This window comes from Lathamus discolor, chromosome 1 (assembly GCF_037157495.1).
Source record: "Lathamus discolor isolate bLatDis1 chromosome 1, bLatDis1.hap1, whole genome shotgun sequence".
Classification (NCBI taxonomy): Eukaryota; Metazoa; Chordata; class Aves; order Psittaciformes; family Psittacidae; genus Lathamus; species Lathamus discolor.
The window spans coordinates 101,623,042-101,649,353 of NC_088884.1; the positions used below are offsets into that span (position 1 = coordinate 101,623,042).

Sequence of the window (26,312 nt, forward strand, 5' to 3'; positions counted from 1 at the left end):
CACTTTGTCCTCTCACTATCTACACTTAAAGTGTTTAAAACCTTATGGCATGGCCTGTTGTACCTAGCAAAACCTTTGAAATGAAAGGGTGTTTCTCCCCTCTTTTGTATCTCAGTAGTACTGTATTCATCATAAACTCCCAGTCACTGTAGATACCTGAAAGAAAGCAGTGTCCCAGCTTGAGGTCAGATTACAAGTTTTATTATGCCTTTAAGTAGTGATAGCGTTTTCTTATTTCTAGAACAGCATATGACAGATACATCTGCTTGTAAACATATGGGATGTTTTTCTTAACACTGCTGATTCTCGGCTATTCTTCTGACAATTCAGCAAACAGAAGGCAGGTGTGAGGACTTTTGGCAATAAAAAGTTTGTGGAACTTATTAAAAAACCAAAATGCAATTAAATGGTGGTCTTTCTTACACCACAGAGTGAGCCGCATGCAGAACTCAATGGGGAATTTTTGAGAGGGAGAGTGCACAGAACAAACCAGGGTTTTATCTCCCCTTGTGTCTTCTAATTATGATTAGAAAAGACCTGACCCTAAAAAGACAGGTTCATTTAGTCACTGGGGAAACCTCGTGTATATCATCATCATAGACTGGTCTGGGTTAGAAGGGACCTTAAGGATCATACAGTTCCAACCCCTCTACCGGGGCAGGGATATCTGCCATTAGACCAGGTTGCTCTAAGCCCCATCCAGCCTGGCCTTGAACACTTTCAGGGATGGGGCAGCCACAGATTCTCCGGGCAACCTGTGCCAGTGCCTCACCACCCACATAGTGAAGAATTTCTTCCTAATAAATATCTAATTCATTGTAAAATAGCAAATCCCTATTTCCATGATAAAAATTCCACCTTTGGTCAGTCGGTGCAGCAGCTCCAGGTTAATTGAAACTGGAAGCCAGATGGGGTCTGGCTGCAAGAGGGTGCTGGGTTCATTTCTTTGCGTGGGATGGAGCTTGTGAATGTAACTGTGTCAGCAGTTCATTTGTCAGTTGCAGTTGCCCAGGGTAAGTGAACCAAATTCCCAATCGTTGGACATTCCTTACAGTTAGTGTGAGTAGCTGCTTTCTGGCTGAAGCCATCCTATTTGCTGCATCTTCCACATTACTAGAGCTTGATGAAACCAAATTTCTAGATGCATGAAGAAAGATGTCCTATTATATTGTTGGTTTATGTTACTTTACTTAGACTTGTTTCTAGATGAGCAGAAGCTCATCTCTAAGGACATCACTGCACCAGCACCTGAGATTAAAATGCAAGAAATACTTGCAATCAAACCAGTTTAATTCATGTATATTTGTACAATTTGTATAAAAAAAAAGAAAAAAAATAGGTACTTGCAGACATTAACATAAAGACCAAACAATATTTTCTATTTATTTAAAAAGCTTTAAACATACAGAAGCAAACCCCTAATTATAAATGCATCATTATGCATAGATTTTACTGTTTACACCATACTGCTGGCTGCTTTTCTTTTTCATCCAGGAATCTATTTAAACTCCAAGAATTCTTAAACATTCCTCTGAGCTTCCTGGCCTCAGAACTGCTGTCTATCATCTTATCAAGTCATTGACCTCCAGCTGAAAACATTGCTCTAAAAAAAGAAAGAGTCAAATCTTTAATAAACAATTAAAAGTGCATTAACTGTAGAATTGTTTAATTTCATAAATGTTTAAACAAGTCAGTGAAAAACACCACCCTGTGAATTAGCTTTTTGCATTATTGATTGTAAAGTATCTTTTTTAATGAGATTCTGCTATTGCAAACTTTAGTCTCTTCTAGTTTACTCTGCGCAACCGCTGAGTCGCACGCCGTGTAGTATTCCTGAAATACCCACTGCAGAACATTTAACACTATTTTACATTTTTAACTGTGTATACAATGCGCTTGCTCCGTATCCCTGTTCCTTCTTAACACCAAAATAATTCAGCTCGATGAACAGAAGCCCACTCCTAAAAGGTCTTTTAGGTTATGTCTTGTATTTTGCAGGAGACAAATGCCTATTTCACTCTAAACAAATGCAAAAGAAGGGAACTTCCCCCGGTAGCTATAAACTAGGGTTGTTGGTTTCTTTCTTTATTTCTTTGCTGTACACAGGTTTAGATAAAAAAAAGTGATGGCTATTCTGCTTAAGTGTCCTTGCTAAGAGAATACTGCCTCTTACAACATCTATATCCAATTGTATCTATTACTTCAATGATCTCTTGCAAAAAATAATAATCAATGAATGGTTTCATAAACAACAGGTGATTAAAGTAAAGGATTTATTATAATCTGCTTACAGTTGTTTGCAAAGACAGACATAACGTTTTTGCATAAAGATATAAATTGCTTTTTAAAACTAATTTAGTGTGTTTAATTATATGAAGTTTCTGTGAATTATGAATTGTACCAAACCAAGATTAAAAGTAATAAGGTACAAAAATAGGAGCAAACAGACAACAATTTGGACTGGGACAGGCATTTAACAGTGAAGTGTAGAATATGGCTTTGCTAGTTTAATCAAGCAAAGTTACTCTGAGACAGAAAAGGAGGCAGTAACTTTGTTAATATAAAAAGCTGCTGCAGACTGTATTCACCCAGAACCTGGCTTTGAAATTTCCTATTTTAGACTTTAAAAAAAAAAGGTAAATGAAAAGATGGATGTAGGACTGTGTCTTTACTGTAAACAACTAGTCTGCATGCTGTGTATCTCACGTTGGAAGTTTGGCTTTCATATTGCTGTGCAGGTCAGTATTGAAAGATCTGCCTATGAATTAGACTTCCAAAATGCAAATAATATACGTATGCATATATTTATATATAAAAAAGTCTCTCTGAATACAGTCTTTACAGATTCCCCATTGCATAAGGCAGGTGTCATTTAAAAAGACAAGTAGCACTGACTGGCTTCAGTGCACCAAAGCGCACCTCAGAATTTGGACTCGGAAAGGGTGTAGAATTCGGCATTCAACCACCTTTTGAAAGAAATGCTACATTCTGACCAGCCAGAGGACAAACTCTAGTGCTCCAACATACCAGTGGCACCCAGAGAGAACACTACAGGACTCTGAGAAACTATTCTAGTTAAACATGAGCATATGGTAGCAACAGTTGAGCCTCAGAAAAGTTCACCTGTCCTCTATTCTACTCCAAAATTTTGTATTTGCTTATAAATTGTGAAACAATGAAAATCACCTCAAAAAGTTTTTTTTTCTTTGCAGTCTTACTTTAGAGAAAACATTTTTGAGACAAAATCAGACTGACTGAGTTGAACTTGTAGTGTGAACATTTGTCTTCTCAGATGTATTCTGATTATTACAAAAACACTTACAAAATTACACGCGGTTTTAGTTTATCACTAAAAATTCCACTCAGCTTGCCTGCCCTTAGCAGCATCTTACCACCCCTCTCACCAGGACAAATCTGTTCCGTATACTTACTGTAATGATCTGCATGTTCCCTTCATCATAATCAGAAATTGCTCTCCCCCATCTGAAATAATAATCTGACCTTTTAAGATGCTTTATGTATCCAGTATTCAAAGGAAAACCAAACAATCTGGGAAGCCTTAATAAAAAAAGAGAAATCATTCAACATCTTATTCACCCCTGTTCCCCTGAGAGAGAAAGGGAACTGAGGGCAAGAACTCACTATATCATTAAGCTGGCAGAAGCTTTGGAGAGACCGTAATTTGTCTTGTTAAATGAAACCCTGGTAAAATGGCAAACACAACAGTGTAGTTTCCTACAGAAATATGAAGCAGGAGTTCGAAGATGTGCTCGAGTCACATACGCTTGCAAGCGAGACGAAAGGGAGGAAAATATAGAGGGGAAATAATAGAAAGGCTTAAATACAACTGAAAAGGTTAAGTGTGGTTATTTACAACAGATACCGTAGGATGGTAAATTAGATATGATGCTAAAAAAGGCACAGCTTTCCCTTTCTTAAATACACTGTAAACGGTTCATTATGCATGCAGAACATTTCACTTTACAAAAAAATTACCTTGTTTGTTTAGACAAAGATAGTACTTAAATAGTCTCCAGCAAAATAGAGTTCTTTCAAAAATACTTTCCCATTCATCCTATTAACCATTAAAGAGTTTTTTTTGTCTCATTTACAAAAGTTCCTTACACCTTATTTCAGGTCCTTCACAATTTATACATACAGCAATGTACAGTACAGCAAAAGACTGCAAAAAATTATTTGTAAAGCCAGCACAATAGATACTATAAATTGATACCAGGGCATTTGTTTTCGCATCTCATCCTTTGTAATTAAATAGTAAATGGACACTTAACACAGTGTATAGCATCTATGATGGGATAACATGAGATAACAAATGCCGCAGGTGGGGATAACAGAGTATTCCACACCAAATGTTCTGTTTTTACTTTACACATTAGGGTTTGTGTGTGTGTATATATGTGTGTGTATATATATAGGTTTTGTTTTTGTCTTTTTTTCTTTTTTTTTTTTTTTTTAACAAGAAAAGAATATTAATGCCCCATATTGACTTTACGTTTTATGTGCAAACCAAGGGTAAGCTTTAAAAAGTTCTCATTAGTTCTTGAACCCTTTTAAAACAAGCAAACAATACCAGAAACTACATGGCATATTTAAAACTCCATCTGTTAAAATATCAAAATCAAAGAGTTATTGACTAGATATGGCTTTTCATCCAGAGGAACAGGAACATTTTCTAAGTGTTTTAGGGTTATAGGGTCATTTCCAAGCATCTAGGTCTTGCCAAATCCAAACATCTAGGTCTTGCCAAATCTTGCTTTCCATTCCCCAAACCCTTTGTATGATTTTAGACTATTCAGAGACTGCTGAACAAGTGTAAATAGCATGTTTAAAATATGGTTTCTTGGGTCCTTCATGGGTGTGGAATAACACAGGGAAACTTAAGGCAAAGTTCTTCCATTTAAGACATTTTCTATCACTTCCTGTGAAAGTACAGGGGCTTGGCATTCCCAGATTCCACCTTTGGTAGCTGGTCACTGATGATTTCCACCAGCATGGCCGGAAACTCTACTTTCAGTGCCTGAGACTCTCGGAAGGTGTAGAAGCAGAATTCCAATAAGTCACTAACGAGCTGAAAAACACAGAGAGAAACACTTCTTAGGAAAAACACAGACAATTTTGTATGCTTACTGATAATGGACCATTACCGAGAAATGGCGACTTGGCAGTCCATTTGCAGGGGTTAAAAAGCAAACAAGAGAACTCAAATCCCAAAGTGCTACTTAAGTCATTAAAAATCAACTAACTAGGAAAACCCAAGATACCACAGATTTCATTTTTCAGCGTAACTGCACTTCTTACAGGCAACCGGCCACCATGGAGACTATTGGTACTCAATGTCTATGGAGATAAAGTCTTCTGCCCAGAGGGAAAAGATCAGCCATGAACTATTGTATCTCTGATTCTCAGCTGGATACACACATTCATTCAATCAGATTATGTGGTTAACTTCAGTGCACTCTCCAGGGGTTGCAACCTACAACTGCCAGAGCAGCTGATGGTTTTAGCTCAACAACAGGCTTCTGTGTCACGCTGTAGCATTTCAGGTTTTAGAGCATCAAAGGCCTTATGAAACAGTTGATCTGGTAAGGCATTTCTATATAAAGGCATTTTCATTTAAATACACCCCCCTCTCCCAGCTTTTTTCTGCTTATTACTCATTAAAATATAGAGTAGTTAAAGGAAGTATCTCTTTTTGGAGAATCTAAATTCTCCATTTCCACAGTGGTGCCTAGCAGCAGTTTTGCTTTCTCTCAGTGGATTAAGCATGATCCTGAGGATTTTAAAGACAAAAGTTTCTATTTTATTTAGCTTCTCAATGACTTGAGCAGGAAGCTTTGTTCTGCAACACCGCAAGCACCATCCACTGCACCATGGCCCTCCTTTGGCTTCCTCTGGGTGGCAGAGGTGGTCATGGGTGAAACCGTATCTCAGTTCTCCCAAATGGCAACTGACAGCCATTTTGTTATCCTAACAGATGTGATCTCCAGCTGTAACAGGGATGCAAGCTGAAGGACAAAATGGTCTAGGTACCAGGAGCTTCTTGCTATGCGGGGAAAAAAATACCATGTGTCTTCTAAGTACCAATAAATTGAGTTGTGGTGTTCTCATTTGTCATTACAGAACTTCACTGTAGTCTACATGTTACGGGAAACTTCATCACACTACAAGAATGAACATTGATTTTTGCTTTTGAGCATTTTATTTGTTTTTGTCTCTTGTGCTACTTTCTCCACACAAAATTGCAAACTGCAGCTTATCCTTGCTATAGAACAACATGCCATTAGAGTGAGATAACTGTGAAGGCAAGAAGACCTCTTCCAGCATCACTGCTTGGGTGTAATAAGTGGATCATGATAAACAGATGTCCCATCCCTGGCAGTGTTCAAGGCTAGACTGGACAGGCTTTGAGCAACCTGGTCTAGTGGAAGGTGTCCCTGCCCATGGCAGGGGGGTTAGAACTGTATGGTCTTTAAGGTCCCTTCTGACCCAAGCCATTCTATGATTCTATAAAAAAATGATAAAAACATGGCAAAGGAAGCTGACGGCTTGACCTACATGCATGTAGGCTTTTGCTGGGTTAGTTTTACATACATTACCTTGATACAATCAAGGAGTAGTTGTTCATGACCTTCAGTAGCAAAAGAATGTAATTTCAAAAACAGATTTTGTTGCTCTGATCGAAATAAATGCTCTAAAGCCTCACAGTACGCTAGACCCTTTGCAATTTTTAAGAAAGACACAGCACAAGAAGCAAGTCAGCTTCTGAAGCACCCATGAATGAAGTGTGTCTGGGTTTCCATTAGCGTATGACTTCCCATTGCAGTTCACCAAATTACTGTGCTGTACAACTGAACTGGAACTACAGCCTGTGCTATTTAAACATTCAAACATTTGGTGCCTTATGCCCTTGCAAAGGACTATTAAACCACTTCTGCTTTTGTAGTTTATCAAACACAAGCTTGTTGTTTCAGTTCTTAATGTGTAGAGTTGCACTCTGAAGTAAAGCAGTTAAAGATAAATAAGAAGTGGACATCTGGAAGGCAGAAAAGGAAATAGAGGCAGCAACAGACTACCACCCTGTAGCACCATATCTTAGTACTTATTTTTCAGGACTTTCACAGCTGTTCTTGCAAGCAGTTTATGAACAAGACAGAGAAGTGCTGAGATCTCTCACACACTACTCTCTGCTATTGAGTACTACACAAGCCTGTTTGCTGTTGCTTAGTTCATTCACAACCTGGCATGTCATGGGGCAATACTAGTTAAACAGATGCATGCTAAATAGCCTAGCCATAATTTGGTTTGCAAGAGGGGAAAAAATGCTGATGTTCACAGGTTCACTTTACCCATTAGGAGGAAGTTGTTTCTGCATATACTGTATGCCAAAAACATTCCAAACATAACACAAAAGCAACCAAAGAGACGGAAACTGTCGCTTGGTAAAATCACCACTAACCTCCTTCCTGCTTGTGTCATCAAATACCAGCACCTAAGCAAACCGAGCCTCGCTCCCCAGCACAGCCTTGACAGTGACCTGGTGAACGTACTACTTTTCCTGAACTTGAACATGAGTCATTTTGCATCACTGAATGTGAGTGAGGGGCTTGGGATCATCTCTGTCAGCCCACCAACCGGCCTCACTGTGCTGCCTGCTCACCTTCTCTTCTAGTCAAGCTCATTCCTGCCTCATCACACTTATGTTGAAGCCACTGAGTGCAGCTAGACAGGTATCGCAGAAAAGCCCACGTAGGAACTATTCATTCTGCCACCTTAGCAAGCTTTTATTAGCATCAAGTGCATATGTGTGCTTGGTGAGTATGTGGACAAAAGGGGAAACGAAAAATACCAACATTGCTGAAGAGAGCATAATCTACTCCATACAATAAAGGCGTTAGCAGTCCAGTGGGGATAATGCAGGATGTGGTCATAGATACTATCATAACATAGCACACTCTGAGTCCCACCACTGAGGAGAAAGGTTGAAAGGTTAAGTTAAGTTTACACAACTATTTAAAAGAAAATACCAAGACTCCCCCCCCCAATCATGTAATACTTGGGTTTAGAGCCTTAAAGATAATATACATTGTATACCCATTTAGTCTGCTAAAACTTTTGTGCCTCTCTTCCTTAAGCAAAATTATCGATTTTAACATATTTGGCAATAATCAGCCACATCAAGAAAACAGGATTATGAGGAAGCACACCCCCTGTGTCACACGAACAAGGGACTGCAGTCAGGATCTTTTTAACTGCAACCTTAAAAGCTGTGTGCCTTTTGGGGCTGGGGAGGTACTTCTAGCACTAACTGAAACCAAAGAGGAATCACAGACCAACTCAGAGGTACTAAAATGTAAACAGCATGATAAGGTCAGCTAGAGAAGGCTACAAGACTGCGAACTGAGCTGTGAGCAGGGCTCTCCTCTGCAAGCGAGTCCTCATGCATTTTCAAAGGTACCACTCCTGACTACATTCTACCGACTGCTTTTACCCTCTACTTCTGGTAGCTCATATTGGACCTGCTGACACCTTCTCCAGTATGGCAGCATGAGAGGCAGCTCTAATTACGTAGCATGAAGGAGAGCACCACTGTTTTCACAAGCAGTGCAACAGTGACTAAAAACGTATTTACTTTTACAATCTCCAATTATTTCAGCTGCTGAAGCTCTCTTCTGAAGAGCTACAGCTTGGCACAGCACAGACAGTGCAGTTAAGGCCACAGCTGAAATAATTCCCATTTCCTCGGGATGCAACCAGGACATTGTTCTTACTGCTTTAGAAGGTAGTTGTTCAATTCTCTTCGGAGCTGGCAATAAACCATGGCTCAGTACCTCTGACAGCATTGCAAGCCTCCTTCTGCATGCAGGACAATCAGGCCAGTATGAGCGGGGTTGCAGGACTGCAGACACACAGGTCGGAATTATCACATCCATGTTACCCAGGCTGCCGTAAGACATGAGAGCTCTTCTGCTGGCAAGTGGATCAGCTGTTAGCTATAACCCTTCACCACTTCAGCCATTAATGATGTAGCTTTCTCTCATCACTACCCTACAGTGTGCTGTGCTTAAACATTTCCAAGGCTACAGCAGGCTTGGTAATTCTGAGATTTTTAATCAATCTTTGCAGTTGCATGCTGTATTAAGCACCTCTGAGAAACAGACACACTAATCAAACATCATTTTCTGTTATTAGGGTGGGGTTTCCATAAAATGGGCTTTTTTCACCCATGCAGTTCTCCATAATTAAAAAAATGAATCCTTTAATGAAGTCCCTGAAGTTAATGCAGTTACAGTGACCATCAAGCACCTGCAGAATTTTACGGCAAAAATAACGTCTTTTGAGCTTGGCCCTCTCATCGTGCCCTTGCATTTCCAGTAAGAACTGTCTGGTCTGCAGGGGTGCACAGTTCTGTGTGCTTAGTTAGTTTTCTGACTTCAGACTCTCTCCCAGCCTCTGAGTGTGTTATGAAAGCTCACAGCCACGTCCCAATCATCAGGAGCATCTTTGCGATTAAGCTTACTGATACAGCAACGGAGACAGCAGTAGTGTAACAACACAGTGCTGAGTAATTTCTTCCTATTACTAGCTACAGCTATCACTGTCAGAAACCTCCTGGGTTCTCATATGAAAGTGACACTGGAAACTTTGTCCCTTTCAGGAATGGGTCTCTGCCTGTTTCCTATGCAGTACAGTGCAGATGTGCATTGGGTGGAGGCAACCTTGCAGCTCTACATGATGCAACTGCACAGCCTTGGTGACTACATGCACCGAGCCAGGCTCCCTGAAAGGACAAGCTGCTGAGCAGCAGTATGCTCACTCTTGCTTTCAAAACTTGCCCGTTTCAAACTGCGCAAGAGTCAGTCTGCTGTCCTGCTAAGGTAAAGAACAACAGCCAAGGCCAGCCAGCCTCCTTTGCCCCAGGCAGCAAAGAGCCCTGGGTGGGTGCGGAACTACTGCAACCTCCTGCTTTTCCCCATTCACACAGTGGATACAAAGCTCCTGCTTCACAACTGGTAAGGCTAAGGAAGACCACTGCCAGACAGGTCTTGATTAGTCCATTGCAACTATATTCCCTTTTGCTCTCAGTCCTGTGAAAATCCCATGATACAAATTAATTACTCTCAGGGCTCAGGTAGTAAATCCTCCTCCCCTGGGATGGCTCACAGGCTGATTCTCAGGGGTACAGATGTCCTTTGGTGCCACTGTGGCTAATTCGTAGCTGCTTAAGAAATCTTGAACTCTAATCCAAAGAGCAAAACCTCCCACAAGCCCAGGGAAAACAAAGTAAGAGCAAGGGATGATGCCTCTGGTTACACCTATGCAGTGTATTTTCCTCTTGCTATCAAGGAGTTAGAAGGTGGAAAAATGCATCTGGATTAGGCATGAACAGTATTTGACCGGAACAAATGTGGAACCTAGTTCTGCCTGGACAGGTGCATTTACTGATTTAGGAACTGCACTCATTTCTCTTCATCGACATGTGCACGCTGAAACTACAGCACCTGACACTCGGCCACGACATGGAGAAACCTGAGATGATCTCATTCTGTATGCTTGAGGATGCATGCAAACCCACAGCACCACACACCATGAAGCATCCTCAGCCCTTGGCCAGGGTGAACTTTGGGCCAAGTCTCCCTTGCTCTTCTGTCAACAGTAGTGGGGGGTTCTGCCCTCCTTCAGCAACAACCTATTAAAATAAAGGAGAGGAGACCCAACCATCACATACTGAGCAAAGACAACCCTCAGAGAAGCCCCTGTCTACACCAGGGAGCTGGGAATCAATTTCTCACTTGACAGACATGTATTACCTGCTGCAACACACACCCATGCACACTCATTGCTGCTGCTTTTGTGGGGGCCGCACCAGAAGCAGGGGCTGGATCTAGCCTCTGAGTATACAGGGAAAATGCCTCCTCTGAGAATTCAGTCACTAAACAAGGCTCCAAACAGCCCTTCAGCCATGGGACACAGCTTTGGCAGATCAGTAGCAGGAGTAAGTGTGCCCAAAGGTGTTGGCAACAGCTGAGGGGCTCATCTGCAGCTTTGTATTTGTGGGGTTAAGCACCTGCAGAGGCACATGTGCATCCACCACAGCATGCCCTGCAAGCCTGCCCCTCGAGGATCTGTGCCTTGCTTCCCACTGTCAGCTTTTTCAGTGAGTATAATCCTGGCGCTCTCAGCCTATGGAAAGATCTACCTCAGCTATAAAGTATTCCCTTCAGGAACCATAAAAAATTAATTATTCAGCAGCATGAGCCTTAAAGAATTTATTTGTGTTTGGCAGAAAATATCAACAAGCAAATGACAGTGCAGTGCTCTGCCTTGCCAAGACAAGGGGAAGGTTCATATTAGGGTTTAATGTCATGGCATCGAAACAAAAGCCCTCTTCACTGAAAGTCTGTTTAGTATCAGCCAGATTGAAACCAAACTCAGCTTTTGTTCTGCAAACTGCCTAACCATACACTACACTCTCTATATGAAACACGGCTTGCCATGCAAGATACAACCCTTCCTGCCAAAGCCAACAGGAGATGTTGAGGAGGATCCAAATGAAGTTTTTGATACCATGTGTAGTACATCTGTTTCTAATGTTCCTGAATGCCATTTGTCTGCTCACGTAACACAGTTCACCTACATCCAAGTGCTGGATGTGCATCTCTCCCTGAAATGCCCATGGCCATTTGTGGGCCCAAGGCCCAAAACCTTTATGTCCTGAGTAGAGAGGCCTGTTGTCCTTGCCACACTATAGTTCTCAACACGTAACAACAGCCCCCAGTCACAACGGTAGAAATACAATCCCTACAGAAGGAAATAGAACCACAGGATTATTTGGGTTGGAAGGGACCTCAAAGCTCATCCAGTTCCAACCCCCTGCCACGGGCAGCGACACCTTCCACTAGACCAGGTTGCTCCAAGCCCCATCCAACCTGGCCTTGAACACTGCCAGGGATGGGGCAGCCACAGCTTCTCTGGGCAGCCTGTGCCAGGACCTCAGCACCCTCACAGCTATGAGTTTTTTTCCTTTATCTAATCTAAATATATTGATTATGTTGCTGCCCTCAGCGCTACTGGAGGATGCCCACACTGGGGTCCATCCGCAGAAGCAAGGCGCAACAGCAAGTAAATGGCAACAACCTTTTCCTCCTCTCATCTCCTGCTGAATGAGAGGAAGGGCGCACTGTGTAACCAGACTGATGCTGTCAGCCAGTGCCTGCTGTATCAGCAACAACAGCTTCCACACAGCATCATGCAAATAAAGAGCATTCTGGTGCATGGCAGCAGTGACGCAAACTACCCGTCCGCCTGCAGGCATGCTCCTCCAGCCAAGGAAACCGTGGTTATCTTGTCTGCTCAGGACGGGTTCCATCTCGTACTTCTTGGTTGCACTTCTGCTACTTCGGGGCTTTATGGATCATTAAAGTTGCTGATTCTTTCAAATGCTGAAGTGCCTACCTGGCCTTCTTGAAAATCTGTTTTCCTCACCTCGGCACTTTTCTACCTGCACATATGTTCACTGTGTGGATGAATGATTTAGTACACTGAGCAGCGCAAAACCACTGTGTTTGGGGTCTTCTTCCTCATATCAGCCAAGTGATTTGGTACTGTATCAAATAATACTGTTATTTGATATTCCCATGCACTTTAGTTCACACAGTCTTCAGAAAAGACTACTTAAAAATGAGGCTGATGACAGCAAGTGTGAAGGTGCAAAGGAGCAGTGTTTTTTTCACTGTTTATCGCTACACTCAGGTAAAGCAAACTCCATGAATGACAGGATACTGCTTTGCTCTGACGGAAAAGCTGGAGGCAGCAGGAGAGCTTAATAAGCATGCATTCTGCACAGGTCCCTTCGGGCTTGCACTGCAAATGCCAACACTGTGGCATGTAAACACGGGGCCTCAGCTCCAGTTAGACCACTCTGCGCCAACTATATTCTGATCTCCTGAACTTGTAACAGAGTAAGTTAAAAATGCACAGGTGGCAGCTGAAAAAGTGCTCCTCCTAAACTAAGGGGTTGAGCAGAGCATTTGCATTTACATTGATCAAACAGAGAAATTCTGTGCTAACAGGCAGTGGGGGGGAAGAGAAATTCTCGCTCCTCATTAATATCATCACCACTCTCAATTTATTCTGATGCATTGAAAAAAAACCAAAAACAACAAAAAGCAAAAAAATCAGTTGTAAAGAGGAAAAATAAACAAGTGCCTTTGTTGAGCAAGTCTCCAACATCATCCCTGAAAGGAAGCACTGTTGTCGGACAAGCGGCCTTTTTAACAGAGAATGCTGACAATGGGACTTTCTTTGAAAAGTCCCTTGTAAGAAAGCGCTCTCTTAAAATAAAATACAAAAATAGCTTAATTAAAAATTAAATAAAAGGCAAGAGCAGTCTGCTTCCTCCACGTCAGCCCAGCTCCCAGTGGTTAATGTTGCGCTTTGGAAAACGTCTGCAGGACACAGTAGCATTCTCAAGTAAGCGCGAGCCTGTCATCCAGTCACCTTAACCACACATACACACCCATTTAAATAATCAACCATAGACACTGCCTGTTCTGAGGTGGATTAGACAACTCCAGAAACGCAGGGGTTTGTTATGCTGCCCTGGGGTTCAGATGTGAATATCTTGCAAATGATTTTATCACCCATCCCCTTTCTTTCCACTAAAACACTACAACTTCCTTTGCTGGCACGGAGCAAGTGAAACCCGAGCTCTGAAGAATGAGCTATTACTGCAGTACTAATAATACTCTCCCTGCCTCCCACTAAGATTTGCAATGTTTTAATGAACAACAGAACAATATTTGAAAAATAATTCCATATGTACATTCTGTAAACAGACCTCAGGCTCTTATACAGATTTGACCTGAAGTGCACTGTACTGTACTGTACTGTCTCCACACAAATGAAATTTGAGTACAAAGAAGTACATTTACATGCGGGCTCTGAAAGCAAGTGCTGTAGGTTCTCCATGCAGCAAAGTTACTCCTCTGCCCACCCAGGGTGGAGCAGGACACTTTTCTCCTTTGCTGCACTTTACCAGGGAGGTGATGAGCCTCTGCTCATGGGATCCCTCCTCTCTTGCACCCCAACATGACTAAAGATCACTTGCCCCGTGAGGCTCCCATCACTCACTGCATGGCGGTGCAGCTTCAGAGAGGATGGGCACTAGCCCCACTACTGGCCCAGGCAGTGAGGAGACCACTTCTGAGTCACTGGTTTCCTCTATAAGGGCTCTAGGCTCCATTATGGAGATCACGGAGATACACCCCCACTGCTGCTCAAAGCACCTGGAGAGGTGTATCTATCTCTGCACTTAATCACTGGCTAGAACCCGGTTGCTCACAGGTCAACATCAGAGACACATCTTCTGAAGCCACGAGCAGGTCCCGTGCACTACACACCTACCACAACCTTTCAGAGCCACCCTGGGCTGAAGCAACAACAGCCTGGGTGTTCTGGGACTACACTTTCAGTTTCCCCATGTCATTCATCACATCTCGCACCTGATGCATATAAAACAACCCCCCTGCACTGGACTGAGACAGGCTGGTATAAAGTAACCTAACAACACAGTGACTGCCATGCTTGAAAAGCTCAAATAAAGCTTCAAATACCCAAGATGGCTCCAAGGTCTTAACACAGCTTTAAAGTCATCATTATTAAACCCCAACCATACAAGATCCCTGAATTAACTCAACATTTAACAGCACATCAGGCATGTTAGGTAAGTGACACTAATCCAGCACCTTCCATTGAGGAGCACCTTGTTGGGTACTCTGTGTGCTGCACTTGCACCACATCTAACTTTGAACAACAGCCAACATCCCTTCTCCCACTGAAGAGCCTCTGACCAAACTAATAGCTATACTGACCTTCAGTGAATCTTTGGAGGAACACACTACCATTTAACATAGGAGAAGGCAGCAGGACCCAGCCCTAAACGACTTATATTTTCTTATTTTACTTGGCAGTTGTCCTTAAATTCATCTAACAACTTCTCCCAGATGTTCCTTTAAAAAGAATTCAAATGGTTTTTTTTCCTCCCTCTTAACACAATCAAAGACTACTGGTTTACCTTAATGGAGAGAGTTTTGCTTAACTTTTCTGCACTCCCTGAGGAGTTATACTTACATCATGCATGGAGTCAAGAAGTTTAGTCAGTTGGTAGAATCTCTGCCAGCTTTGCCCAGAGTTACTTGGACATTTAGTTACCATCTTCTTTAGTTCTTTAATGTAATTTGCCCTCATTTCTTCAAATGCAGCTTGGCTTTTGAGACCATCCTTGGGAACTGTCATTGAAAAGACAGTCTTATATTAATATTAACTGTATTGCTTATTCTTTTGATATGCATACTTAAAAAGTTACACTAGTTAATTGATGAAAGAATTAAACCTGTAAGCAAAGTCCATAATTTTACAGACATTGGTTAGGAATCAACAACATAATACAGATTGTCAAGCAGTTCAAGCATCCTCTCCAGATCTGTGATTGCAGAAGCTGTGGCAGAAGACAAGACGGCATCTTGGACACATGCTAAGCTCATGCTGAAACTGTTTTCATACAACCCAACCACAAAAAAAAGAACAACCCCAAAAACCAAAAACCAGATGGATCAAGAATATTTTCTTAGAAGTTGAAGACGTGATTTAACATTCTTGAATGATTCCCCACACTTGGCAGAGGAGGGGAAGGTACAGATTTACAGCTGTTACGTGCAGAAATGCCAGACCAAGTGAAACGTTTCTATGCCATCAAGTAACATTTCTTTGAATGTTAGTAAGCATCTGCATAACACCTAGAGCAGACAGAGCCATTATTCTGCATTAAACAGAAGACTATTTTCCAAACATCCCAAGACAGTGCTTGACCATGCCATAGAGTAGCAAGCATTTCTAGTGTCCTATTAAAGTTCCCATCTGCCAGACAGATCATTTCCCAAATGTGTTAACGGTAAGTAGAGTCTTCCGATACGTTTTACTGTGACTGATACCAGCAAGGCTAATTACAAAAGCAAATACACTATTTTCAGAGTGCAGGTTCTGCCCCAAACAGGAATGACTTACGGGATCAGATCTCTAGGAAAACCCCGAAGAGGTTATTAATAACAACAAACAAAGCAGTCTGGTGTTCTAGTACTGCTTAACTATCAAATATTTTTTTACTCCGTATCTCTTAATGCTAGGCTAGAGAAGGAAAATAAAACGCTAAACTGTACAGGAGGAGCTTATTTTCTAAGCAAGCCAGAAAGCTACGTCAGAGTAAGCTAAATGGGAAGTCTTTTTACTAAAAAAGAGAAAAAAAGGTGGTGTTCCAACTTAGCTTACCCTGACTTAACATCTTGACAGAAATTGTCTTGTTCCTCCATTCCATTCTCTTTGAAATCCTGTGAACTGCCTTCTATCCCACTGCAATCACATCATAAGCAAGTAACCACTGCCCAAATGGCTGCAGAAAGGAAGCTTTAAGAAAAAACACCAGTAGTATCTTCCATCACCAGTGTCTACCAGAGCAGTTTGGCAATGGAAAACAAGGAGGAGCTCTACCACCGCGTAAAGCTGCAAGGTCTTGTGACCATCAAGTGCTGGAAGGGGGCACAAGGAGTAATCTTTAGAAAAAGCCTAGGAGGTAACACACCAACCTATCTATAAGTAGCTTATATTATATACATGTAATATTTAACTTTTAAATTCTAGATGCCAAATCTCTGAGTCAGTCAGCTGACGGAAGAAACTGAAACAGATGTACAAATTCAGTTTAAGCTGAATAAATAGAGACAGCAATCAAGATGAGTTAAAGCCATCAGAGCTTACTGGGGCCCTTACACAAAATGCATGGGCTTTACAGCACCTTTAATATTCACAGGCCTGTATCCCCACATACTGCTCTAAGAATGTTAGAGGCACTCTTTCATTGTCTACTACTATGTATTTTATGCTCTGTCTGAAAATTATTATGCTATCACTCTGGCCAGATTATTAAGAAAGAAAGACCACAAATAAAGAGAACTGAAGCAAAACATGAAATTCTGGAGGTTTGCCCAGTGTTTCTGATTTTACTTATTAAATGCAGCAATGCTTTTGGCAAGCTCCCAAAATCTATGGTCTCTGGAAAGCAAGAAAACAATTGAGTTGTAATGTGTGGTTTCTTCCACATGTAAATGGAGTGAAACTTCCTTGATGTGGTCGTCATGAAAGTTGCAGAATAACTTGTACTCTGCTCATCACACGATGCAATAAAAAAACCTTAAACGAAAACAAACCTGGTGTTTTCTGTCACAAGGTTGTATCAAGGTGTAAGCATTCAAAACCAGGTTTGCGGCCCTTCACATGACGCTGTCTGGGTTTTATTGCTGTCTTCATTTCCTGCTCCTCTCTCTAACAAAAATACCCTGGTTCTCCGAAAACAAACTATTTTTAGTAGGATTTCTAGTGACTACCGTGTGTGTTTCGAAGGGACCCAGCTAGCTGAAGTTAATTGGCCAGCCTGATCTCACCTAACAAGTTCTTGCAATAACCCAAGTCATTAGTCAACACTCTCAGAGCAGAATACCAAATACCCTGCTAAAGGAAATTTTGCTGTGTTTTTAGAACGCCTTTAGGCGCTTTTTCTAAAGATTCTCCCCCTTTAGGGCTGATTTAAAAGCAGCAAAGCCAGATTCCAATCCAGACACTCTCTCAAGAACATTCTGGGAGCTGGACCTTCCCCAGACATATCCACGTTTAGCACTGCTAGTTCCTTCTGGAAAGACCTCAAATGACAACCTTCAAAAAGCCTGTTTGCTTTGAAGGGCTACCCCAGAGCATATCAGCTACCCACAGTCTCAGTTTCACCAGCAGACCATCTCCTCCAGCCCTTGATGGAGTGGGAATGGGGGTCAGACCCCACAGGCCTGGACACAAAGTGATCCTCAATGGACAGCGTATCTCCCCATCCCAGGGAGCTGGAATAGCTTCAATGTGAAGAAGGGAGAAGAGACAGCCGAGCTCAAGAAACTTACAGCCCCAGGAGGTTTCTGTGAGTGAATCCAAATCCCTTCCAGCCAGATGGGAACTGCAGCTTCACGTTCTCTTTCAAAGGGAAGTTCTTTAACCACAGAGCTACCGGCTGGGTGGGACGGGTGACGTCTGAATGAAAGGCACCACAGAAAGGGAAAAAATACCCATCCCACTGCCTTGCCTGAAGGGGTTGCCACTTGGATTTGCTGGATGCTGCAAATCCCTTCGTAGGCACCTAACTCTGCCTACAGCAAACACACCCACACCATGGCTGGGGCTCAGGAAGCTCCTGGGTGTCTAAATCTGCTGCTGCACCAGCCCGCTCTGGTGTCCTTTAGCAGTTTCAGCAGGAAGCACCTTCCTATGCTGCACAACTAACGCCTATCGCTTGCCATTCGCTCCTTCCTCCTCTCAGTTTGCTGAGGCAGGAGATGGGATGATGGGCAAGGACAGCGAGACCTCAAAGGGCGCACTGGGCTCTGCTCACCACCAAATGGGGAGACGCTCTGTGCAGCACGAGCCTGCGTAGCCCCTGGCCCTGGCAGCCTTGGGCAAGCGTCTTGCTGCCGGCAGCTCGCAAGTGAAAGCTGGAATAAGCAGAGCAGCCCCTTTGATCTTCCATTCCTCCTCTCCCCGTGCCAGCCTCCTGCCGGGGGAATTCTTGCCTGGTGAGTTCACTGCAGCGACATCGTGAACACCTGCCAGTGGAGCTGATGTGTTATCTCATCGTGATGTCACTGAGTGGATCCCACAAACAGGAGCATGATTATACAGCAGCAAGTTTGATTACAGGTAATTGGATTTTTCATTAAGACTGATGGAAAAGTAATGCACAAACTGCCTGTGTATTTATACAGTTGTACTGGGATGCGAGCTTTTCAATATTTTCGCTAAGATCAAGAGATCTGCTAATTACTACACAGTGCTGAAACAAACACCAAGATGTAATTTGGCATCTTAAAACTCAAAAGTATGACGCTCCAGAGAAACATAAAGTGTGCGCTGTTATCTATTAAACTTTCAGTGCCCTGTAACAGGGCTTACCATTCTCAATTCACTTGGCATTGGAAAATCATCCATTCTACAGTACAGACAATGTACATCTTTTGATCTTGAAGGTGACACTAAATTACCCAAAACAATGGCTTTGAGTGTTGAGAAGGGATTCTTCCCCAGTTCCCATATCTACTGCACTTTCTCGGCATGGCTGGCTGACTCAAGCACTTGTTGTACAGAGAAAAGGGGGGGGACGAAGGCCCTTCCCAGTCCATTCCTATCCTTCCAATGCATGACATTCAAACTGGAAGGACACTTCCTGTGCTAATGCAGATTAGAGTGAGACTTGCAGATAAACCCAAAACATAAAACCAGGCTTATTCCTGCGGCCCTGATGGAAACAGTGTGGCTCTTTTGTCACATTAGTTAAAATCACTGCACCACTTTGTGTATTCCCATGTAACCACAAATCTAACTTACCTGTGCTCAACAGCAGCAAAACTTTCATTATAGTGTACTCCTCAAAGCTAAGCTGCAAGCGAACAAACTGCAGACTGATCTGGTGCATCCCCTGGCACAGCTCAAACATCGCAGACTGGCGCATCCGTTCCCTGCAAAGAGAAAGAAGCAAAATCCAGAAGATAAATACAGGAAAACACAATGTGTGCAGGGCAGCCCACATATGAGGAACCGTAAGACCTGGAAACCAAGCACTGATCATGCAGAGGTCAGTAAGACACCACCACGGCTGTGAAGTTCAGGCTCGGTAAGGGAGCTGGGGACTACAGACAGGGAGCTGGAGCTCTGCCAGCCCCGGAGGGCTGCCTGGTACCTGTGCTCCCAGCCTGGCAGAAAAGCACGTTGCCTGTGAGCTTTGGAGGAGCTGGGCATCGCCTTGCTCAGTTCCTACACTATCCACAGTGGATGGCTGTGTTCAGTTTGCCACCCGGCAGACCGCAGGCAGCATTAACATCCACCCCCCTACAAGGACCAGAAACAAAACTGATGATGTTAATGAAGTGACAAAGATGTTTAAAAATGTGTTTGAATTGTCAGCATTGAGCTCTGCCCTGGCTGATGGAAATGAGCCTGCTGAAAGGGTTAGAAATGGTGCAAGAGGGGAATCTACCCCCACTGCACGCATGTTTTAAATTATATATATCCTCCATCAGTTGATGTACAGGTAGAAAAGGCTTTTGGAAGTGCTTGGTGCAGAGATGGGCTAGGGGATAGGATGGATAAAGAGAGAACTGAGCGCCTCACACCTGCAGCCCTTACCACTCAGGGCAGTTAGCCCTGACCCCAGCCCAGCAGCCCCCAAGGCTGCCTGCAGCCTTAGGCAACAGGAAAACTCATGGCAAGGAGCTCCACTGCCACCACGCACGGCTGGGTTCACAAGCCAGCAGGGCCCTGGGATCAAAAAGCTCCTCTGTGCCAGCAGACATCCTGACTCTCTCACCCTGAATAACACAGAAACACAACTGGCAGGTCTGGAAAATGAAGAAATGGTTTAAGAAACGTAAAGCAGAATGCATGCCTTTGTGTTATTGCCTTTATGTCTACTGAGGAGTCTGAAGTTAAGAAACAATTGGGATGACCGCTGCCTCAGCCAGCACTTGTGCATGCTTCCCAAGTAACTTCCATTTCAAAATCTCTGGTTACTATTTTTCCTGGAAAAGGTACAGGTGTAGCTCCAGGGATGAAGGTGTAGGAACAAGAAGGAGAAATTATTTCCCTGTCACTGAAGTTCATGTTAATATACTACACTGGACCTCCTGTGGGGAATTCCTCATCAAGTTGTTGCAATGGTCTCTTATTCAAAACCTTAAATATTCAAAAATTCTGTATGCTGGGTGTTTTTTTTTTCAAAAATAATAATATAAAATAATCTGGAATATATAAAGGAGTATGTAAGATGACAGTCTCATTCATTAATACATATTTTTGATGCTTAAAGAATAAAATAATGAGAATACATGATGTGTATCCAGTTCACTCTTTCTTTTGCTTTATATACCTGGATACATTCAGCTTCAGACCCTCTCTCTTTTCTCTGAAGCAGCCCCAGGCTAACCCACACTGCACAAGTTTCAGGCAGAATTAGGTAGGATTTTGCTATGCTTCTAAAGCCACTATCCCAAAACACAGCTACAGCAAAGAGTCACCGAGAGCTGCCTGTCTCACTTTCAAACTACAGTATGTATGTGGGTATTTAGACATGGCGCTATAATTGTCCAGTGACCACTACTTCTTTTCTTCATTATAATTGCTCAACAACAATTGTCTATATTTCTTCAAACATTTTTTCACATAAGTGGGAAATTGGATGAAGTTCAGCTAATTATTTTAACCAAGCAACTGCCTTTTCAAATATACAAATTGGCTGGTGAAAGAGAAGAATCATACTGTGTGCAAACAAAGACTGACATAATCTTCCTGGAGTTTTATTTCACTACTGCCAGAGCAGATTTTATTTCCCTCCTTAATACTAATAAAGCAGACTCCCCATTGTTATATGGCTCTGCACTTTTCCCTGCTCCACCCTCTTCTTGAGACTAAGAACTTCCAGCTTCTCTCTTTTTTCTTTTTTAATTTAATAGTAGTAGTAATGCCATGTGACATGTATTTATTTTTATTATGCACCATGGACTGCAGGGAAGAAAAGGAGTAGAAGAAAATAGCCTTTGAATGCTTTGGATGATGACTGAAATACCACTCGGCCCTCTGTTTGAAGAGCAGCCTCTGCTGCTGGATGCACCCAGGCACGAGCACACAAGTCCAGTCATGCTCTGCAGAGGACTTACGGATGTCACGTGCGTACTCAATACTGATCACTTTGCAAGAGAGACCCTGAGTAACTGGGATTGGGTAAAACAAAGGGATTTGCAGAATTAAAAGACATCAGATGCACATACAGGCATTTCACAGAAATCATAGAATCATAGAATGGTTTGAGTTGGAGGAGATCTTAAAGACCACCCACTTCCATCCGCCTTCCGTGGGCAGGGGCACCTTTCACTAGACCAGGCTGCTCAAAGCCCTGACCAACCTGGCCCTGAACACTGAAGATGCTTTGAAGCTGCTGGGCCCAGGGTCCCACCATCCAAGGCTTGCAGCCAACTCAGCACAGCAGCACCTGGATGTCTCCCGGTGTTTGGATGTGGCCTTAGCACAAACAACTGAGTGTGCCAGGGGTGGGGACTCCTTCAAATTTGGCCATCACATGACTCTGCCTACCCTCCTTTGGGGACATCAGCCTAAGCCAGCCTGAGGTCCTCTTGATGGGTTGTTACTGCCCAGAGACAGAATAGCTGCAGGTACCTCTGAGCAAGAGAAAGAGACCCCAAAAGACCCCAGAGAGCGATCTCCCTTCCCACTGCTCTTGCTTCCCTCACTCTTCCCAAAAGTACCAAAATCAGGTCTAGTATACTGGTAATGGTGGTTCCTAATGGGCCTCTTGCAGCAGGCTCATAGGGATATGTACTGAAGTTGAGAAACAAATGATTAATAAGTGGTATTTGTATTAAAAAAAACCCTACAACATTTTAAGGTATCTCTCAGACTTCTAAATACCGTCAGGATTCAAACCAAGAACAGTCCATTATATACATTACTATTTTTGCAGGCCAAAGCTAGTTTCTCCAACCTCAGAATGTAAGCAGTTGCCACCATCCCTGCCTGTGTTTGATGACCACAGACGTGAGAAGCGTCAGATCTTTCATGCGATACCGCAAGCCACACAGCAAAGAAACAACACTTTCTGAGGTTTTGTCTAAGGTTTCTTACATTTTCAGTAAACAATGTGGCAAAATACCCTCTGCAAGAGTGAACCTAAAAGCATCCTGACTCAAAACCTTTAACATCGCATTGCACTTCTTGTGACATTCTACTGTTCCTCTCTTGCAGGATTTTTATTTGTTTTGCTTTTATACAATTGTCCAAATGGAAGAATTTTAGGGTTTTTTTTGTCTGTCTTAAACAGTCTTTAATCTACTTACTAATACTGATCTCTAGTCTACCCTCAAGGAAAACCTGATGCCATTGCTTATAGTGACATAAAATTATACACGGAACTAGTTACTAAGTAGTTTAGTTAACATACAGCAAGCCTGTAATTTCAAATCCATTTCCCTCCTGAAAAATCGATTCAGCTGATTTATTACTTATTTACAAAGTGTTCCTATATTAGTTAATTCACAACTCTGCTTAACGTAAAATAAACATGTTGTGGGAATTTACAGTATTCAACTTTGCATTTGATTTTTAATTGACACCGTATAAAATAAGAGGGTACAGAGCTTTTAGAAAATTCAGATGCTGATACTGCAGACAGCCCAATACCGTGACAGTTACTACAAAATAAAAGCTCACACGCTAGAAGACATAGAGACCATAGAAGTCAGGGCATGTCAACATAACGTGAGGAAAAAAACAGTTACTTCTTCCTTACCAAATGCCTCATCTAAGAATAAATACCATTAAGTCATCACAAATGTCTTTACCACCATGGGGAAAAACTAGAACAAACTTCTTTGTTGCCTTCACCCCTGCCCTGTGTGCGTGTGTGCTGAAAGAGTAACTGAAATACAAAGAAGGGCAAAACCCAACCAGCCAAAACCAGCTCTACCTTGACACAGCATATAAACTTCTCGACATGGAAAATGTGAAGATCTGGAATATAAGGGCCTGTATCTTTATGGGGACATTTAAGAAGGTAAGTACATTTAAGCAATAAAAGGCATGGGGACAGAGCTCTGAATCCACTGCGTGGATACACATTCAAAAGTGGTGTCATTAGCTCAGTTTAGCTTAATCCTCCATCACAATAATATGCTTTAAACTTTACACCTTACATTAATCCATCTTAAGTTCCCTGAGTGTCTCCTTACAGGCTTAATTTAATGCCCAGCTCACATTCTGCCTGACCTTTCCTGCAGCACTGCCGAGAGGCAGAGCGGCCACAACCAGCCCATTCTCCCCCAGCTTCTGCTCTGCCCCATTTTCACATGCTCCTGCACAGCCTTTTGCGCCACAGGTACCTTGTGTTAAGTGGTCACCGAGTTGCTCACCACTTCCTCACTGGAACTCCTTTCCCCTCTGGGGAAGGCAAGGTGGGTACCTCCACTGGCAAAGCCCTCGAAGCCACCTCAACTGCCTCTGTGGGAAGAGGGTTTTCCTGCTGTTGGATTTTCTCTCAATGAACCACAGCAAACATATTCCTAGTTGAGAGACTCCCTGGTACTTTCTGAGTTTGTCTTTTCTTGCTTCCCACTTGATCTGGGATCTCCTCGTAACTTCATGCAATCTCCATGTCCTCGCCTCGCTCATCTCTGCCATCCTTATTCACAAACTGACTCCAGATTGCCTATCTTCCTTCCCTGGACCAGCTCTGTGGCATAAGCCCAACACCTTAGCCTATTTCATCCTCAAGACCTACTCATGGAGAGCTGAACATGTGGATGAGAAAGTGGCAAACTAACCCAGCTCCTCCTCTTCTCCAGCTCCGTGGAAGTAGCCATCCTTTTACACAGGTGCAAGCAACAAGACAAATGGCTTGAGCACCCAGCTCAAACAGGACTGATGTCCCAGGTCACCAAGGGGTAAGTCACCCAGCTACAACAGATGTAGGATTTGAGAAGTCACACTGGCTTGGTTTAAAGAAGCTGTTTAAGACACGGCATCCTAAATACCAAACCAGTCACATGTCTCATTAACACAATTATGTCACTTGCACAAAAACCAAACGGCCACATCTGAAATTGTGAAACTACAGGCACGCTGCACAGAAACAATTTGTTATGAATAAGTAACTTATAATTTATGAAGTCATCATAAACTCTAGTATTGCAAACCTCCTTGTTGAGAATGGAAACTGCAACTCAGCTGACTGCAACCAAGATGAGGAACCCATGAAAGAAGAAATATTCACTCCAGGGGAAACTCAGCCCCAAACTAAACCTGATACCATGTTCTGTTTACTTTCTCATGGATGCTATTCAAAGACACAGCACAAGGTGCATTCCTAAATTAGACAGGGAAGTGAACAAAGGGCAAGCCGTGAAGGGCGTTTTGATGTTTCATCAGTACATGTGGCTTGCTAATCCCAAGAAAAACTGGGCAAGGGCATCCCCTTTCACAGCACCTCAGAGGAAGAAATGTGTAGCTGACTTAGTCCCTTGGCCTCTGCAGGTCAGAAGAGGCTTTGGAAAAGACCAAGCAACACCCATAGCAAAAGTCTGCTGTCAAAGATATTCTGCGTTTCCTCTACATTTTTCTCCTCATAAGAACTGCTTCCAATTTCATAATGAAAAGCCTTTCCCTTTGCTAGACTAAAACCCATACACATTCGAAGCCTGCCCATCATTTAACATGATTTCAGGGAACTTCAGAAAGCACATTACACTGTAACAAACCCAAAACAAACAAACCAGCCAACACAAACCAACAAGAAAACTGCCAAAGGCCTGAAGGTCAAAACCTGTTTGGAAGCCTCAAACAGCAAGGTATGTTTTCCACAATGCCAGAAGGGATCAGTCTGAACTTGGCAGAGAGAAGACTGAAAAATCACCAGCCACTTTTAGGGCACAGCAGGCAAGCTGTGGATGAAGAGGAGGGGAAGGACCGGGGACATGGAATCACAGAGTCCCTTGTTCAGCTGCTCAAACCATCTCATCAATAAAGCCTCAAGCCTGAATTATGTTACCCGCCTAAGAGGGGCTCGCTTGTCTGGAAAATGTTTTGAGATTCTTGGGGAAAGAAAGAAGCAAACATACTTTTGTAACAACAATTCACTGTTTCTTGTGGGAGCAACCTACTTCAACAGCTCCACCATAAAGAATGGTGGGAACAGAACAACACTGCCTAGCACAAAACCGAACCTATTCTTCCATGCAAAGGGGCAATCACTGCACTGCTTTGTGTGTGGTGGCACTGGGAAACACTGTGCATCACTCTGTTCAATGGACTGTACCCAGGCACCTGTTTCCCATCTTGCAGACATTATAGACTCAACCAAAGTCAGCAGTACTGGAGAAACATCATTAAGTTATTGCACTGATCAAAATCCAAGCCAAAATACATGCAGAATTCAGGAAAAATTCAATTATGACCTTTCATTCAGCACTTATTTCTTATTCAGCACTTTCTAATCTCTGCTTACTCTGCAAGACACAGCAGAGAGAGACACAAACATGCTCACTTCAACACATAGCCTTCAACTCTAAAGGCTTTAGAGCCATCTCCTTCCAGGAAGGAAAAAAGATACCTGTTACCTTGCAACAGGGGCAAACATGGGCAGTCAA

At 42.8% G+C, this 26,312-nt stretch overlaps 1 protein-coding gene across 11 annotated transcripts in view; it reads right to left on the reverse strand.

Moving 5' to 3' along the window:
• Window positions 1–1,272: 1,272 nt before the first annotated feature.
• The window catches only part of NR3C2 (nuclear receptor subfamily 3 group C member 2), a 210,086-nt gene continuing 185,046 nt past the window's right edge, over window positions 1,273–26,312 (reverse strand). For 8 of the 11 annotated variants that reach the window (XM_065688358.1, XM_065688332.1, XM_065688340.1 and 5 more), the window contains 3 exons: window positions 19,492–19,622; window positions 15,151–15,308; window positions 1,273–5,089 (listed from right to left, as the gene is read on the reverse strand). In XM_065688358.1, the coding sequence (XP_065544430.1) occupies window positions 4,934–5,089; window positions 15,151–15,308; window positions 19,492–19,622 (445 nt within the window). In that variant the 3' untranslated portion in view covers window positions 1,273–4,933. Of the gene's footprint in view, window positions 5,090–9,853; window positions 10,709–15,150; window positions 15,309–19,491; window positions 19,623–26,312 lie in introns of those variants that run through there. The other 3 variants (XR_010614563.1, XM_065688355.1, XM_065688366.1) reach the window with 3 other exon arrangements.